The 18,618-nt window shown below is 39.0% G+C and overlaps 1 protein-coding gene across 1 annotated transcript in view; it reads left to right on the top strand.

Moving 5' to 3' along the window:
• TWF2 (twinfilin actin binding protein 2) overlaps nucleotides 1-18,618 on the top strand; it is a 72,533-nt gene that overhangs the window by 9,390 nt on the left and 44,525 nt on the right. Inside the window, exon 2 of the mRNA XM_070937054.1 lies at nucleotides 9,861-9,938. Coding sequence (XP_070793155.1) covers nucleotides 9,861-9,938 — 78 coding nt within the window. The remainder of the gene's footprint in view (nucleotides 1-9,860; nucleotides 9,939-18,618) is intronic.

The raw sequence follows: 18,618 nt of genomic DNA, 5'->3' as shown, positions 1-18,618 counted from the left end.
AACATTTTGGTACTTCTTCCAGGTACAGTTTTTGGTATCAGGGCAATAAGGAAAGCTGGACTTAAATCTTTTTTCTTGACAGTAATTACTTCTCTGAGTTCTTGTAATCTTATGCTTATGTCATCAGTGATTATACTACATCAGGGATTATAAAAAAGATTTCCTTTTACTGGCCTCTTTTTTGTTGCCTTCCATTTTTAAAGCATCAGGACTTCTCCCCTGGCTCTTGCCTTTGTGTCATTAACTGTTGACTGTTACTTCACTGTAGTCATCTTTAACAGTATTAGCTTTCTATGTGCAGAAAAAACCTTTTTAGACAAGCAGTGTCTTACTGTATTTTAAAGTAGCGCATGCCACAAAGACTGTGCCATGACCTATTTCTGCACGCATACATTAGTATCCCAGGGGATGGTTTCATTTTCACTTGATTGCCCTTTGCTCACCTCCAGCATGCGGCCCGGTTTCTAACAGGCCACTGACTGGCCCAGGGATTGAGGACCCCTGCTTTAGATGACCGATAACAGAATGGTGCATCTCTTTTTGCGCTGCTTGATCTCTCAGCAATTTTCAGTACCATTGACAATGATATCCCTCTCGGCCAGGATTGGGCTCCATTTTAGGGCAATTCTCTTCCTTCCTCTTCTTAATTTCTCTGTTAGCAGTGATAAACTGACCTTGAAATATTGACCTTCTCAATGACACATTGGCACTGAAATGTAAGCTATTTGGAAGTAGCATTATAAGCAAATCAGATGGATCTGAGATATTATCCTTCCTCTCCTAGAGTTGTATATAAAAGAGAAATTAGAACATAGTGTTCTGCAAGACTGTGATTCAAGATCCTCAGTTACTCCTTTGGATTTAACTGCATCTAAACTTCATTGTCTTATAAACCTACACTTGGGGCTTATAATTCTTCAGAGACACTAGTGATTCAGGAGCAAGTAAATATCCAAGTCAGTTGTTTGCCTCAGTCAGATGCTAACAGTAATTTTGCCCCTTGTGACCATTACAATAAAGATGCTGACTAACTTTACCCTCAGGTATAATAAACACAATGCACCAGCAGACAAATATTGCCTTGAAACAATCGATTTCAGTATTAAACTCTTGTAACATGGAGGTTGATATGGTAGAAATTATTGATACCGTTGTTAGCTATTTTTTCTGCAAGTTGGTTGTATCAAGCAAAAGTTTTCACAATATTGTTCTAGTCCAAATATTCAGTTCTTTCCAAATCTGCATAGAGTATCTGACATGCCATAGCTCTAGAATGGTGAGTATAACATGTAGTCCAGTCTTCAGATATGCCTTGTGTGGAAAAAAACCGAAGATTTGATAGGCACTTATGTCTTCCATTATGAAGCAAAGGCACAAATGTTCTGTGACTTCCATGGTAGTTTTTGGACAGTCCTGCTAACAGCAGAGATGCATTTAAAAGATGTAACAACTGGAGGAAATCGGAAAAGAAGAAGAGCCCATTGAAGTAAGTTCAAAACAGGAATCCATGAAGCAAAGCTTGTCATAGGGAACTAGAAATTCAGTGTTTCAGAAATCCATCATAAGTAGGACCTTGGAATAATAGCATGAAATGTACTACCTACTTTTTCAAACCATGAATTGGAAATGAACGCAGCTATTTGAAGTCTTTTTAACAGTCATCACATCCAGTGGATTAAAGATTGATAGACAGAGGCTCAAGTGTCCTGTCAGGAGGACTGAATGATTTGAATCAGGAAAGCATCCATTTCAGAGTTCATGTATTATTGAATCAGAAGTGGTTGGTTACCGCTGATAGACAGAGCAAGAGATGCTCAGTGAAAAACTAGGCCTATTCTCTCCCAGTATGATACTGTTTATCTGTGAAAAGAGTATGCACTTACACTTGTGATTAATGAATCAATATCACTGCCACAGGTTTTGAAGATGCTAGGACAAGCAAACTATATGGAAATATTTTCAGTTCAAACTATATCAAAGTGCTTGGATATTTTTTTTTTGTCAGTTCAATCATATCAGATTCTTGGAGACTGCCTGAATAAGTCCCCACAGTTTTCTTGGCAAGGTTTTTAAGAAGTGGTTTGCCATTGCCTTTTTCTTTGATCTGAGAGAAAGTGACTGGCCCAAGGTCACCCAGTTGGCTTCATGTCCAAGGCAGGAGTGGAACTCACAGTCTTCCAGTTTCTAGCTTGATGCCTTAAACACTGCACCAAACTGGCTCTTTGGATAAACACACTTAGTTAAAAGCAGAGGGTTTTATTGTGGAGGACAAAACATATTTTAACATTAATTAATTAATTAACATTAATTAACATTAACATATTCTTGTTTAAAATCCAGTTAATTTAAAGTTCAATTTAAAGTTCCCATTTTGATGTTGGGAAATTTCCCTACTAAGCTTTAAGTAAAGTGATGGACCTTTAAAGTTCTAACAATGGAGACTTAATGTTTTGTTGTTAAATAGAGCCTTTATACAAACAATGGCATTAATCCAGGGGTGAAATGCTACGGATTCGGACCGGTTCAGTTGAACCGGTAGCGATGGCAGTAGGTGGTTGGGAGAACCAGTAGCGATGGCAGCGCAAGGCTCCGCCCATCCGCCCGTTCAGTTTTTTACCCTCTGCGCATGCGCAGAAGGATTTGCGCATGTGCAGAGGGTCTGCACATGCATCTGACACACACATGCAGCACATGCACTTCCGAACCGGTGGGGAAGGTAAGTAGATATCACCCCTGCATTAATCCAAACCTTTAAATCATTTACCCCATCTCCTTAGAAATGAGGGATAGATTTCTGTTGGTACCTTCTGAATTTCTGCAAAGATATTAAGCAAAACCATTTGCTTGAGAACATTTTGCCTGTCACTTACTCTTTTCTTCTATAAGCAAGGAAATTTTCAGCCTCCCCATTTAGATATATATTGAAGTTGTCTGCCATCAAAGATTTCACCAAGTATAATTATCTGCATGCCTTCATCTGTATTTTCACATTGCTGAGATCCAGTCATTAAATAAACAAAAAAGAGAGGGTGGGACTTTGTACTAATAACAAATGATGATGGTTGTTTTTTTTTCTTTTTCCATTCACGCATTCACTTTTCATTCCATTTATCTATTCATGTTTTCAGCTTTTTTGTTTGCAGATGCAGGACTGTCTCTTTCAAAGTTGTTCTTCTTGTCCAGTATGTAAGTCCTAGGTTGGAATGTGGAAGGTTCCTCCCCCTGTGCAAAATTCAGGAAAGATGAAAAAACATGGGATTTTTCATTGTAACACCAATCTTTTGGAATAGCCTTCCATGGGAACTTGAATAGTGCCTTCACACCTGATTTTTTTTAGAAAGTTAGTTAAAAAGGAGTAGTTCAGACAGGTTCAGGAGTTAAGATCAGATAATGAAGGCAACTATAATGATGTTTGGAATATGAGTTTAAATTTTGATGATTTTGTATTATTAATGCATTTCTTACGGTATGCAAGAAGCCTTCAATTTATGACCATTCATTTAACAACTGCTCAAAGTTATGCCAGTACTGAAAACAGTGATTTACAACCACTCCTTGTAATTATGGCTGTTGCAGCTTCCCCATGAATCATGGACCATTCCACATGATTGTGATTCAGGCACTTGGCAGCTGGTATGTATTTATGATGGTTGCTTTGTCCCTGGGTCAGATGTTCATCATTTGTGACCTTCCCAGGAAGCTTCCAACAAACTCAACGAGGAAGCTGGATTTGCTTCTGCAGCAAAAAAAAAGTCATAAAATTGGACATGACTTACTTACAATCACCTTGTTTAACAACAGAAGTTCTAGTTACAATTGTGGTTATAGGTTAAGGACTACCTATATGGATTTTGCTATGGTTACAGTATTGTTTTGATAATCCGGTTTAGCTGTAAACCACCATGAGTTTTGTGGTGTGTGGTGCATTATTATATAAATAATACTGATTTCCTTGACTTTTACTAAGCAACAAAGCAAAAACTTCTGAACCTTTCTGTCTCTTTCTCATTTCAGAGAGGAAATGCTGTGTTTTACATAATGCCGCAAAACAATCGCTTCCTATTCATTTGTCTTAGTGCCAAGAGTGCCAATTCTCAATGTATAACTGGTAGGATAAATAGATAGTTCTTCAGAATTTCTTTCAAAAACGCAATGCAGCCATATAACAACAACGAACCTTTTAATATTTCTAAGGAACCTCATTTTATTAATATGTGAAAACACCCTTGTAAATACTAAGAACATTGCTGCCGCTTTTAGAGAGGAAGGAAGAAGCCATAGCTTGCAGCTCTGCAGATAAATTGGTTTCCTGATCAGTGAGGAACTGCAAGTTCCATGCTGCACTCTATATCTGATAGAAATATCATGGCTGGAAAATTTTACCAGGATTTACTAACTGAAGACTCATATAAGTATTGTGCAAAAGCAAGGGTATCTATGGTAACCCTGATATTGCTGAGCTATAAATCCCAGCATCCCTAGGAAACATGGCTTGTGGTGAGGGAACCTGAGAGAGAATAGTTTAAACATTTAACACCATACCAACAGCAATGACTAAAGGGGGTGCCTGAGATTGCCTGTCTTTATAATAAACTTGGTTTTAGCATAACATACATTTGTGGTTTATTTAATCAAGCAAACAATTACTCTGCTTAGCCTTTTACCCACTCAGTCATGCGGCAAGATTTCTGAGCTACAAGTTTGTCCTGAGCACTAGGGTGAAATGAATCTCATAGCCTTCATTCCGCACACATGCACAACTCCTGGATTTTCTTTCTCATTTTGGAAGAATGTGGACCAAGGCACTCCTTTAGTCCCTGCTGTTTGTTCAGTGTCAACAACAACAACAAAAAGTTAAAAAGGACCTGTGGTCTTTGTATACCGAAGTTTGAAACAAGAAGAAAACAGATTGCTCTAGCAATTGCAGGATGTGAAAGGGGATGGGACACAAATGTTCTCTCTCTCTCTCTCTCTCCTTATTTGGGCTGTTTTGCTGGAAGGATTCTAGGCTGAGCAAGCCATCGGTTTAACGTTGGTAGTTGCTGTTTGACAGGGATCTACCAACAAGGGCTTTAATGCATTATGTAGCTGCTTCTTTAGAGCTTGCCCTAAATTCTCTACCTTCCCCAAAGTCTCCTGTCATGCACAGTTGGCCTCAGGTCTGTGTTTTCTTTCGTTTGAGACCAGAAGCAGTGAGGAAGTGTTCTTGATTGCCCTTATCCTAGTGCCTATCAGTGAATACCGGTGGATATCAGGGTGCCTTATTTATATGTCTTATTGTCTTAGTGTTGTTGATGGTGTTTGTGAAGTTGTGTAAGAAGTAATAAATAAATAAAACCTCCCTTTCAGCAAATGACACGGGTTGGCAAACTTAAACACTCAAAGAGCCACAAAGGTCCTAACTGGAAGCCCCCGTTCAATTCTGGAGCCGACCAGAAGTCCAGTTCCCCCACCATAGAGATTCCTCCTAGTGTAGCGTCCTTTTTCCTCTGCTGGCCGGAAGTCCAGTTCCCCCACCATAGAGTCTCCTCCTAACACGGCATCCATTTTCCTCTACCTATCCTAACCGAAAGCCCTATCATTTGTGGAGCTGACCAGCAACAGGGAGCCATAGCAGAGGGATGAAACAGCCACATGCGGCTCCAGAGCCACGGGTTGCTGACCCCTGGATTACGACAACAAACTGGAAAAACTATAGGTAGTTCTTGACTTAAAACCACAATGGAGCCCAAAATTTGTGTTGTTAACTGAGACATTTCAGATATTTAAGTGAGTTTTACAACGTTTCTTGCCACAGTTATTAAGTGAATCACTTGCAGATGATAAATTGGTTAACCTGATTGTTAAGTGAATCTGGCTTCCCCATCGACTTTTGCTTGTCAGAAAAGGTGATCACAAAACCTTGGGACCCAGTAACGGTCATAAGTATGAACCAGTTGCCAAGCAACTGAATTTTGATCACATGACCATGGGGATGCTGCAAAGGTCGTAACTGTGAAAAACAGTCCTAAGTCACTTTTTTCAGTGCCGTTGTAACTTTGAACGGTCACTAAATGAATTGTTGTAAGTTGAGGATTACTTGTTCTAACTCTCTTCATCACCCTTGATCTCTATGCAAGAGCAGAGGGCATAGGGGGAAGGAGCGCAAATGAGGGCTTGAAGTGGGGAGTAACTGTTCTACTAAACCTGCAATTGGCCCCAAGATCAACAATCCATTTCTTTTTAACAGCTGTCTTTTGAATTCCTCTTTTGCCTTGAATTTTCCTTTGATTGATTTTGTGCCATCAAGTCATATTTTTATTCCTAGCAACCACATGGATAGATTTTCTCCATGACAGTCTGTCTCTAACCTGGACTTTCAGGTCTTCCAACAGTGCATTCATCACCACTGAAACTTAGTTCACCTACCTTGCTGCTGATCGTCCTCTTTCCTTCTACTTTTCCCAACATTAGAGCCTTCTTCGGAGAGCTGCATCTTCCTCTAGGATTTATACAGAAATGCACCGATCCAGAGATTGGCATCTTGGGAATATTGGCTTTCATTAACAATACAAATGTATCGATTTATTTATTAAGTAGCATACCTCAGCGCTGATGGATTGGGACTTGAAAAGCTGCCGGTACATTCAAAGAGCAAATACATGAAGTACAGCTAGTCCTCGACTTACAACAATTCGTTTAGTGACCGTTAGAAGTTACAACGGCACTGAAAAAAGTGACTTGTGACCATTTTTCACACTTAGGACCGTTGCGGCATCCCCATGGTCACATGATTTGCATTTGGATGCTTGGCAAGCGGTTCATATTTATGACGGCTGCAGGGTCCCAGAGTCCTTTTGCGACCTTCTGACGAGCAAAGTCAATGGGGGAAGCCAGAGTTACTCAACAACCATGTTATTAATTTAACAATTTCAGTGATTCACTTAACAGCTGTGGCAAGAAAAGTTGTGAAATGGGGCAAAACTCAACAAATTTCTCATTTCACAATGAGAATAAATTTTGGGCTCGGTTGTGGTCATACGTTGAGGACTACCTGTACTTTCGGCCTTCATGAAGCTAGGTGAACGTGATGGTTCTGAGGTCACTTCTCCTCATGTTTTAACCCATATAAATGTGTGTTTGTATGCCTGCTGAAAGCCAGACTGAAGCATGATGACATTTTTGGATGGCTGTGTTTGCAGTTTCCTGGTTATTTATTTATTTATTTATTTGTTTAAATTTCTATACCGCCCTTCTCCAATGTAGGACTCAGGTTATACGGAAGCATCGTAAAGATGAGTCTTGATATGAAATAATTTTCCTTGTAGCACATCTGTGCCGTAGCACATGCATTTGATGTCCTCTTGGATGTCAATGGGAGGGAATGCAGTGGAACAGATACTGCTTTGGTGTTGATAGATCCTGAGATGTGCTTAGTGATTGCCCCAGCAACCCTTCAGAGCAGCTGTTCGCTAACAGGCGACACTGTTATTGCTTCCTTTTCTAAAGTAGAGCAACTGGGCATTTACTGGGGCATTTATTTTCCATTTTGCAAATGGCAATGTGGGCCTTAGGTCTTTCCTGCAAGGGGTCTCAGTTATTAAAACTGATTAAACATGCCAGATTGTAACAGTCAATATTGATGAGATTCATTTTGGAAAACTTAAAGATTCAGATAACTATTGTTAAATTTTGTACATTAACCATGACTTTCTTACAAATGGTTGCCAATTTTATACATCTCTGAAATGTATCCATGGGAAGTTTGTTATTTAATCCCTCCAATTACAGGTAATCCTTGACTTACAACAGTTCATTTAATGATCGTTCAAAGTTACAACAGCAGTGAAAAAAGTGACTTAGGACCGTTTTTCATACTTACGACCATTGCAGCATCCCCATGGTCATGTGATCCAAATTCAGATGCTTGACAAATGGTTCATATTTATGACAGTTGCAGTGTCCCAGGCTCATGTGATCCCCTTTTGCAACCTTCTGACAAGCAAATTCAATGGGGAGCTGAGGTGGCGCAGTGGTTAGAGTGCAGTACTGCAGCTACTTCAGCTGACTGCTAGTTCAGCAGATCAGCGGATCAAATCTCACCAGCTCAAGGTTGACTCAGCCTTCCATCCTTCCGAGGTGGGTAAAATGAGGACCCAGATTGTTAGGGGGCAATATGCTATTTAGTATACTGTCTTTGGTATAAGCCGCCCAGAGTCCTCAGAGAGTGGGCGGCATAGAAATATGACTAATAAATAAATAAATAAGCCACGTCATTAACTTAACTGCAATGATTTACTTAACAACTGTGGCAAGAAAAGTTGTAAAATGAGCAAAACTCACTTAACAAATATTTCACTTAGCAACATTAATTTTGGGCTCAATTCTGGTTGTAAGTTGAGGACTACCCATATAATTTGAGATCTTTATTCCAGTGTATGGCTATAGAACAGATGTTTTAAATAATGATTTTCTGCACAGTAGTGTTGTAGTATTTTGGGAAGAAGGATTATACTGAAAGTAGTGGAAAGGTGAAAATAATTTCTGACAGGTGATCCACAAATCAGTGTGTTTATTACTGTAGTTATTTTAATTACACAGTGAAACCAGTGATATTGGTAACATTGTACTTTTCCTATTACGGCATTTGTGCTCTCAATGAAATGAGATTAATGCGTGTCAAGTTCAGTCTCATCTGGACATGCCAATCTTTGGTGAAATGTATTCAGAACATTTGGAGGAATTACATCATCCACAGCCAAAGTGATCAAATCCATATGTGTTTATTTTTTGTATGAAGAGAAATGCTATCTGCTGTCTTCAGTAACTGTACCGCTAGTTATTGGTTTTGTGGGAAAGGATGCTTTCTTGTTGTTTAAATTTGGTAGCAATGGAAACCTTACCAGCTACCATACTTTCAGGGTCATAAAAACTATCCTTGAGGTACTTGAGTGTGCAGAGATGGATAGGTTGACTATGGAATTGAAAGAGAAAGAAGAATTGAAGTACTATCAAGTTTGGAGTAGATGGTATACGTGGCTAGAGAATAGGAATAAAATTATTGTATAAGAATGATATAATATTGATGACATTATGATTATATCGTATTTGTATGTAAATATTATAATGCAAACGATTGTATAATATAGGATAGTGAACTATAAAAATAGAACCTATGTAAATATGAATGTTATGGATGATATTGATAACGATATGGAAATGCTATAATGAGTGAAAATTTGTGTTTTGTTTTTTTAATGTTGAAAATGTTTAATAAAAAATTATTTTATTAAAAAAAAAACTATCCTTGAAGAATCCACATCAGAAAGGCAGGGGACAAAATACCAGAGCAGCTCCACTTCTGATTCCTATGTAAATGTTTTTCCTTAGCAACCTGCCCAAATTGGGGTGGAGGGAAGTCAAAGGCAAAACATATCTGTCACAGGAGTTAAAATCAGAAGGGTTTTTCCTGCCCATCGTCATCCCATTTTCCTCTCAGCCTGCGTGGTCTGCACAGCGGGATATGCTGTACATTTAATAAACTTGTCACTTGAGCCCACCTTGCTTTTGGAAGCCAACGGACTGCTAAATTTGGGATATTATGTTTGCCCCAGCCAAGTATCAAGTTCTCTGGATCACATGTGCTTCCAGCTGGTATTTAACTCTGGAACCTCTGTGAAAGTGAAATGCATACTTCCCCAGACAGCCTCGATCAGAACTAAGGAAATCTGCTCCTTTTTTTCATTGTACTAGTCTTTTACCTTCAGATTTCTCTCAGTTTCCCCCCCCCCCTTTTTTTTTCTTTGCCATATCCTTTATTGGAAATAAGTGGAATAACTTTGGGATTCAAATTCTGATCAGCATGTTTCTGATTCTTTTAGCCACTACGGAATTAAAGGACTTTTTTGCAAAGGCTCGGAATGGTTCAATCCGTCTTATCAAAATCGTAATTGAGGATGGTAAGTTTTCATTTCCTTGACATTTTCAACCTGTTTGTTTAACCCGCTTTGCGCCTTCCCAGCATCAATTTTTACAGAGTACAGTGGTGGGTGTTGTGCATTCAACCTATCAGTGAGCAATTCTGGTGGAAGCTGCTATAATATAATTACTCAGGAGTCAGGACCAACAACTGTGACTTCAGGCGACAAGTGTGGAATCAACACAGCTGTACATTTAAAGAAGCAAATAATGTTATTAGTTGTTCCTCCCCTTGGCTTCTTTTCCGACAATTCTCTTTGATGTACATAGTGCATTCATGTTTTCAATAATTATTCTCATGAGCATCCTGGGAAAAATAAACAGAAACTCAATAGCTAGAATAAAGGGGTTGTTGTCTGGACAAGACATGAACAGTTGTTTTCTAATGTGATGGTTTCTCAATAAAGCAGTTCTGTCCCAGATGTCAGTTTTTAAATTACCTTCAAAGTGTATGTCTTTTGGTGCAAAATTCAATAAGAACTCCCAGCACGGGTGTGTCAGCATTGCCTTAGTTGTAATATTGTCCAAGAATGGATCCCGTTCAATTCAGTATGCTTTAACCAGATTAGCAGATATAGGAATGTCCTGGCTTATGAAATGATTTTGTTTGTTTTTATCTGTTTAGAATTTTTTTTCCTGTTAACTCCTTCTAGCAAAAACCCGTGGATTACATTCAGCCTTCAATACCCTTTTAGTAGAGGAGTGGACAAAGCCTACATTTGAGGATTGATGTTTGGGGTGGAATGGTACTATGTTTTAAGGGGCAGAATTGCTATGTGTGGCCTGGTAGGCACCAAGACATTCACATCGCACTTTAAAAATCTTCAAGTTCTGCTTACAGTAAAGAAATTAGATATTTGATTCTGCATATAATTACAACGGCAAAGATAGTTTACGCACAGTCCTGGAAAAGTAAAAAGATCCCAACAGAGGAAGAAATAATTAAGAAAATCTTGGACTGTGCGGAGATGGATAAATTAATGAAAGAAATAAAAGAAAAGGAAGATACAGAATATTATCAAGTATGGAATAAGTGGTATGATTGGCTCAAGATTAGGGAAAGTAAATGTGAATAAATGATGGAGAGAAGAAGATGACAAATGTGTAAAATATTGTAAATGAAGAAAATTAAAAATAAAGGGATGATAAAGATAATGATAATAAAGGGATAGGAAAAATGGGGAATGTATATAGTAGAAAGAGGAACGAAACTGATATGTAAAAAGAAACGTATTTGTGTTTTGTATGTTGTGTTGTTCTAAAATCAATAAAAATAATTTTTTTAAAAAAATCTTCAAATTCTGAATGTTTAGGGTTTCCCCTAGTTGAGATCATAATTCTGCAAAGGTGATAACACACCTTTCACTCCTTAAAACTCATTTCAGTTCCTCATAACCCCAGAACTAGGCCCTGCTTACTCTGGTAATCTTCTGAAGTTACTGGTTATGTCACCTGTATCTCCTGTCTTGGGCTCAAAGTTAAAATGGAAAGAAAATGGCCCATCTCTGAGCTGGGCCCCACTGAACAAAGAGAACCCATATAGTGTGGAAAAACCACTGATCTGTCTAAAATGATTATTCAGTAATAGCTATTATGCTTTGAATGTTGGATCTTTAATATTGGGTTATCAAACCAGATGTGTAGGGGAGAAAAGTAAGGGCTGTGATTCTCAACCTTGGCAACTTTAAGGGGGATGGACTACAGTTCCCAGATTTCCCTAGCCAGCATGCTAGGGAGCCAAACTCTTAAGTTGCTACGGCTGAAAAACACTTGTTCATTTTAAGTTTTGGAAAAATGTTATACCTCTATTCATGTTACAGCTCCTCCCAATTTCAAAAATCCAAACATAATTTTTTTCCCATGAGAACTAGACTCTTGTTTTTCCAAATTGTTTATATTCTTGTTTACTGGAGATCAGTTACATCCTGACGGAATGCCATCCCCATATCATCTTTCAAATGTTCACCTTCCACTCTGCCCTGATGTGTTTATTCTGTTGCAGTGGATAGATAATGAGTCAGGAAGATAAACATTTATTCATGACTATAGGCGACCCTAATATTTTTTCAAGTAGAAGTCTAGAACTCTTATTATTTAAATTGCTTGGACATTACGCCACTCTCATTAGATTTCTATGTAAATTTCACTATAGGTAGTCCTTGACTTATGACAACAATTAAACCCAGAATTATGGTTGTAAGTCATGGTGATCATTAAGCAAGGTGCCCAGGTTATTGCCTCATTTAATGATCACCATCCTGGCTCTCCCCATTAAGCAGAGCACAGGGTGCTTGGAGTTGGGAGGCCTAGTGCAGGCTGTACTGCAACACTTCCCTAGCTTACACAAGAGCTGCCTGGGTCTCCCAGGGCCGCCTCCACCCCCTGAGGTACCTGCTTCACTGGTCCCACACCAAGCACCCGAACGTTATTTATGTAACCAGAGGAGCAGTGCAACAGTTCTAACTTAAGGTAAAGGTTGTAAGACCCTTCATACGGCACCGTTGTAATTTTGAATGGTCGCTAAACAAATGGTTGTAAGTCAAAAGATTACCTGTACTCTATATTTATCCTTTTGATTTGTCCCTCTATATACACAGACACATCCATTGGATTCATGCTTCTCCCTCCCCCCCCGCCCCATTTTTAAATTAAATTATGTTACATTTACACACTATTTGGCAGTTTATTGGGAGACAAATCCTTATATTTTTTAGGTTATTTCCAATATACATGTCATTGTATGCAGTTCTACCTATAGAACTGCAATATACTATTGTAAGTTACTTTAATATGTATTTTTGTATTTTGTTTTAATTAATATCCTTAGTGTTTGTATACCCTTCCCTAATACCATATTTTAAGGCATGATATCAAAAGGTAATTATGTATTCAAGAAAGACAGATTAAATCAGTCCCCAGTTTCTTTTCCACCCTTAACTGTAAACCTCTTTGAGTTTCCCCATTGGCTTAGGAATGATGGCAATTTGGCAGTTTATTCAAAGTGGAAGTGTTTTAGATCTTTCTCCACTTAGTTTACCAGCCCTCTAAAAAATAGGCAAAGTCTCACATTCCTTCATGGAACCCGATTTTTCAAAGAGTACAGGAGAACTTTCATCCACTACTAAATAGGGACAATCTAGGCAGTTCTTCAGTTGCATACTCTTTGGAAGGTTTAGATCTTATCTGAAGCTCAGGTGGAACATGACCTTCCCTTCCGTTTTATGTCGCTGATGTGGTTGTTAGCTATTTAGAATGAGTAGATGCATTCTATGAATGCAACCAAGGAAGCTTTCTTAATCATCAGTGGATGTGGTATTTATATCTCTGTGATGTGCCAGTCTAAAACTTGAGGGGTACTGACGTAAAAGGAATTTAAATCATGACTCTTTCTAATATCTATATTTGGCGAACAGATAGTATAAGGGTCAACGGAGATAGAGGACAAATACTGAGATAATGGAAGAGAGGACAGGCCTCAGGAAGTCCTAGCCATAGCCAATTTAGGGTGACCTCAGAAGCTAACCTGGGTTAGAATTTATATAACAACTGCCTGGAAATCCTTAGGTGAGATTAGGATGTTGAAAAAAATCCAGAAGAAGGCAATGTCAAACGGCAATACCAAGAAAACTTATATCACCAAAAGTCAATTTTGACTTGAGGGGGATCTTTACCGTTTTTAAAGAGGACAGACACATAAATCAAGAACTCTGTTTTAGAGATTCTTAATAATATGGAAGGAAGGTGACTAAAAAAGTTGTTTAAGAAAGTTGCCTGGTTGTTATAATTGAACAGACTGGGAATAGTTTAAGGAATCTGCTGTTGCTATTATAAGACAAATGCTACTTTTAACATGAATTATTTTAATGGCTTTAAGAAAAGTATCTCTTAACTTTGTAGTTGCCTTGAAAATATATGCAGCAATTATCATGTTCTCTGGGGCTGATTTTTTGCATCATGCTAACTTTCAAAGGAGAAGAGGAGTTTCAAACAACTTTTCCCATGTGGAATGAACGTAGGTTCCAAGTTAATTGTGTGATGATCTATCAGTGTGACTTGTGCGTATGATTCCATGTCTTGTGTGTGTTTGGCTGCTGTGAGAGGAGGGTTCGTGCATGTACTGAAATAAAAGGATGGGGGGGGTCTCTCACTTGTGGGGAGAACCTGGTAACAGAGGCAGGGATTACCCAGAGCAGGGGTCTCCAACCTTGGTAACTTTAAGCCTGGTGGACTTCAACTCCCAGTATTCTGGGAGTTGAAGTCCTCCAGGCTTAAAGTTACCAAGGTTGGAGATCCCTGACCCAGAGCACCCCTTCACTTCCCTATGTGTAATTTTGATATTTGGGAGATACTCTTTCATCCTTTGCTGTTGATGAAAACTGCCATCTTTTAGTGCAAAGCTACAGTACATCCCATCCAATGGGCATTTATTTTTATAGCATACTTATAAGGATAGAAAAGTTTTCAATTTTGCCTTTGTTTTAATCAAAGCCATGACATATCAGAAGCTTTCTCTTTGCCATCATCAGTTTACTACCCATTTCCAAATCATCACTAAGCCACTTAAGAATTTAAATGTTTCTCAGTCTCTGCTTTGGTTGTTTTTTTGATTGGGTAGAAAAAATTCTACAGAAAAGAACAACTCCTGGCTCTGAGAAACATCAAAAATCCATCTGACGGGCATTAAAAATAGGACAGCTGACTCCTGTACAGCACAGCAACAGGTTCAAAGTGATTTCCTATCCTTGACTCACAGAGAGCGTTCAAGGAATTCAGAGCCATTTCAGCAGTTCCTGGCAATTGTATCAGTAACGAGAACTGCTCCAGGAAAATTATTTCTGTGGAATGTACTTTTAGTAGCTATTAAGGGGTAGCTGGGTTATAATATTTTCCCAGCTTCCAGTTGGCTAAATTGGGTTTTTAAAACAGTGTTTGTGAGGAAGAGAGGGAGAGACAGAACCCTTGCCTTAAATGTCTTGTCTTGATAAGAGAGGTAGATCTTCCAGTATTGTCTTCAAAGTCTGTCTATCCCTTTGTTTTTTTTAAAAAAATATGCTAACTTGTTCACTTTCATTCATTGCATCTGATGATGTATAACATACCATTTCCTCAAGGAAATACCAATTGTGAGAGGAATCTTCAAAACAATATTTTCAGCAAGGGAAATTGTCAGAAAAAAAGTTAAATGCAATCACAGTTCAGTGAGATTGTATTCAGTGAGAATGCAGTGGTTCTCCTGTTAGTATCTTTTTCTGACAGTCTTCCAGAGATATAGGGCTATAGTTCATTGCTATCTTTTACCACAGAAATACAGTGAGCACCAAGTGCCAAATGCTAAGTAAAGAGCTGAAGTGCCTTGGTTAACAGCATTTGTATACTGTTTATCCACTAGATCAGGGATGTCAAACTCAAGGCCTGTGGGCCAGATCTGGCCTGTGAGGTGCTTAAATCTGGCCCGTGGGACCGGCCTGGAAGTAGCAAAGGATCAACCAGTAGTGCATCTGGTAGCCAAAACGGGGGGGGGGGGGGAGGGGGGCTTGTGGCCCCCCCGCACTCTGTTTTTGAACTGGACAGCCTCCTGCAGCACTCTGCCAGCTAGAACAGAGTATCCCATTCAACTGCCTATGCATATTCTAGCCTATTCTGCGCTGAATTCCATAAGACAAGACATACAGTATATTGCAGAGTTCTGAGTAAAGAAACAGGTTATATGTATCTTCTTCTGACAGCAGATTGTTAATTGGGTAAACGTGCCCTCAGAAGCATCTCTTCTAAACAAGAGCAAAAATTGGCAAGACAAAGCTATGTTACATAAACGGTTTCCTTTTTTATTTTTTTAAAGTTTAATTAAAGTTGTCATTTGTCCAAAGTATTTTCTTTTGTTTTAGAGAGATTCTTGTCCTCAAGTTATAATTACTTGCTTCTGAAGAAAATTTTCAGATTTTTAAAAAGGAAAGTACAGTAAAATTGAATTAAAAAAAAACATAGAAATTGGAAAAGGTCAAATATCAGATGCATCTAAATAATTGGGATTAAAATAATATTGCCTGCAAGGAGCACCATCTGTAGGTGCCTTTGTTGAAAAGGGGGGAGCTTGCAAATTTTCAGGGTTCCCAGACATGATCAGCCAAGCAATAAAACAAGCTTTCTCTAAATGTTGAGACATATTAACTGGAATCTGCAGGGAGACGATAGGTTTATCCTGAGGGCCAGTGCACTCTCTTCCAAAGCTTTATACAGCCTCTAACATTTTCTCACAATCATAGAAGCTAAATGGTTTTATAGGAATAGTTGTCCCAGATCTAATGTTTGTGGAAGGTGGGTGCTCTATTATTTCTTAATAGAGTCCCATTTTGTTCTTACAGGGAAGCTAAATAATGAATGCCTGGACATCTCTAAGAATAATCCATAAGTAGCCGAAATATGGATATTTCATTTGTAGTTACTTAATGCTTGACCATCATCACAGATAGAAAATGTAAGATAAACTAAAACCTCTGGACATTTGTTCCACAATTAATCCCACTCTGTTGGTTCACTTGATAGCCAGTATATTGTAGTGTAGGTGTTAGAAAAACATTTAGCTTTTTGGTGGGGGAGGGGGTATGTGGAGCTGACTGGAAGGGAGAAGAACCACATTACTGAAATTGGACTTAATTTTGCATCCCGGTATAGAATATCTGTGATATAGTTTGAAAAACTGATGTTGGCAGTTATATCAGAGTCCCTTCATCATTGCAATATATAATTGGATCGTTTGAAGTTTCTTTTTTTCCCCTCCATGATTTCAATAATATTAGTTTTTTACCTCTGTTTTGAAAAAAAATATATTTCCTCTTCTCTAAGCCTCAAGGTTAAGGTGTGTCTACGGGTACAGAAACAAAGTTTATCTATGGCTCAAAAGATTGCAAAGACTTCTACCAAATTAAGCAAGAAGTAACTGTAATCTGTAGCCTGTAATGAGTCACCAGAGTCATCATTGATTTCAAGGACTTGGCTCAGGACTTAGATGGAGTTGGCTGCTCTCCATTCCTCAGAATGCTTGAACGGTGAGAAATGGGGGGAGGGGTTTGAAAGGAGAAAGGAGTGGGAAATGGCAGTACTTAGGGCTATAGGGCTATCTTGTGGTGACAATAGTGTCAGGAGAGAGTTGTGCTGGTTCTGAAAGGAGCTATAAAACCATGTAACAAATATAATCCCTCTAGATAAGGACCCTAGAAGTTATCTAGAGTGATAATAAAAGAGAGACTCCAAACTCTGTGGAAAGAACTTCTTCCCTAGCTGAACAGTCCTGTTTCCTGATTCTTTTTAATTCAACTATTGTTGTTCATCTGGTCTGGTTGAAGGGAGCAAGTTTGGATCTAGCCTTCATTTACTTAACCTCTTACTGGCCTATAAGTTCAGCACATGAGGCTTTCTGAACAGTTCTCTTTTTTTCATTTTGAAGAGGGTTTGAATGCTCTCTTCTATGCAGGAAGGAAGAGTTCATTTACATTCAAAGCTAAGTATTTTTCCTCTTGGAAAAATGGCGGCTGAACAGCATTGTTCATGTAAGACAGCATTCTACCAGATATGCTTGACTAGTGACACACATGGCTTCAGCTGATTTCTTGGCTTTTGTGAACAGAGTACACCTGGACTAAGGGTGCCCTGACCCTTTAAGACTTCTCCCTAGCCAACCCAACAACTGTGGCTGTAAACGTTGAGCAGAGAGGTAGCTGTGAGTGTTGGTGTGGGAGGGAAAGTGGTTTGTGTGGAAAACTAGAACAGCCTGAAGCAAATAGAAAAAATATTGTTCTCCAGTAGAGAACAGGAGTGGAGGAACAGGAGTTGTAATAGAATTGGGAAAGAGTGGTATAGTAAATAGTGAATACTAGCCTTTGAGTACTTGTGGATGTATTGCCTGGAAGCCAGGGAGGGTTGTGTTGTCTTTGTGGGGTTTTGAAGCCCACTAACCTGGGTACAGGGGTGAAATCCAGCAGGTTCTGACAGGTTTTGGAGAACCAGTAGTGGAAATTTTGAGCAGTTCGGAGAACCAGTAGCAGAAATTTTGAGTAGTTCAGAGAACCAGCAAATACCACCTCTGGCTGGCCCCAGAGTGGGGTGGGAATGGAGATTTTGCAATATCCTTCCCCCAGGAGTGGGGAGGGAATGGGAATTTTGCAGTATCCTTCTCCTGGAATGGGGTGGGAATGGAGATTTTGCAGTATCCTTCCCCTGCCATGCCCACCAAACCATGCCCACCAAGCCACACCATGCCCACCAAGCCACGCCCAAAGAACCGGTAGTAAAAAAAATTGGATTTCACCAGTGCCTCGGTATACATTAAAGAACCTGTGACAGCTTGTGTTGTGTGGCCAAAGCAAAAATGCGAGGTCAGATAAATCTGAAAATGAGAATAAATGCTTTGGTTTGGTTATATGTCAGAGTAATGTATTCCATTGTACAGTTCTATATATGACCTGTGAGATTCTGAAATCTGCCCTATAGGCTCGCTTTACTCAGTTTACATTTAACAATAAACCTTAGTTTAGCACATCGCTCTGGAGCTGGAACAATCGCAAGTTAGATGTGGACTTCCAGAGGATAAGGAAGGACTTCCCAGGTAAGGAAGGAGACTCTGCAAATTCCTTAGGGGAAGGATTTTCTTGCCTTTATGAATTG

This window comes from Pituophis catenifer, unplaced genomic scaffold (genome assembly GCF_029215685.1).
Source record: "Pituophis catenifer annectens isolate HBS135680 unplaced genomic scaffold, rPitCat1.0.hap2 SCAF_2, whole genome shotgun sequence".
Lineage (NCBI taxonomy): Eukaryota > Metazoa > Chordata > Lepidosauria > Squamata > Colubridae > Pituophis > Pituophis catenifer.
Note: the sequence above shows the minus strand (reverse complement) of the source record. Positions and strands in the feature narration are given on the sequence as shown.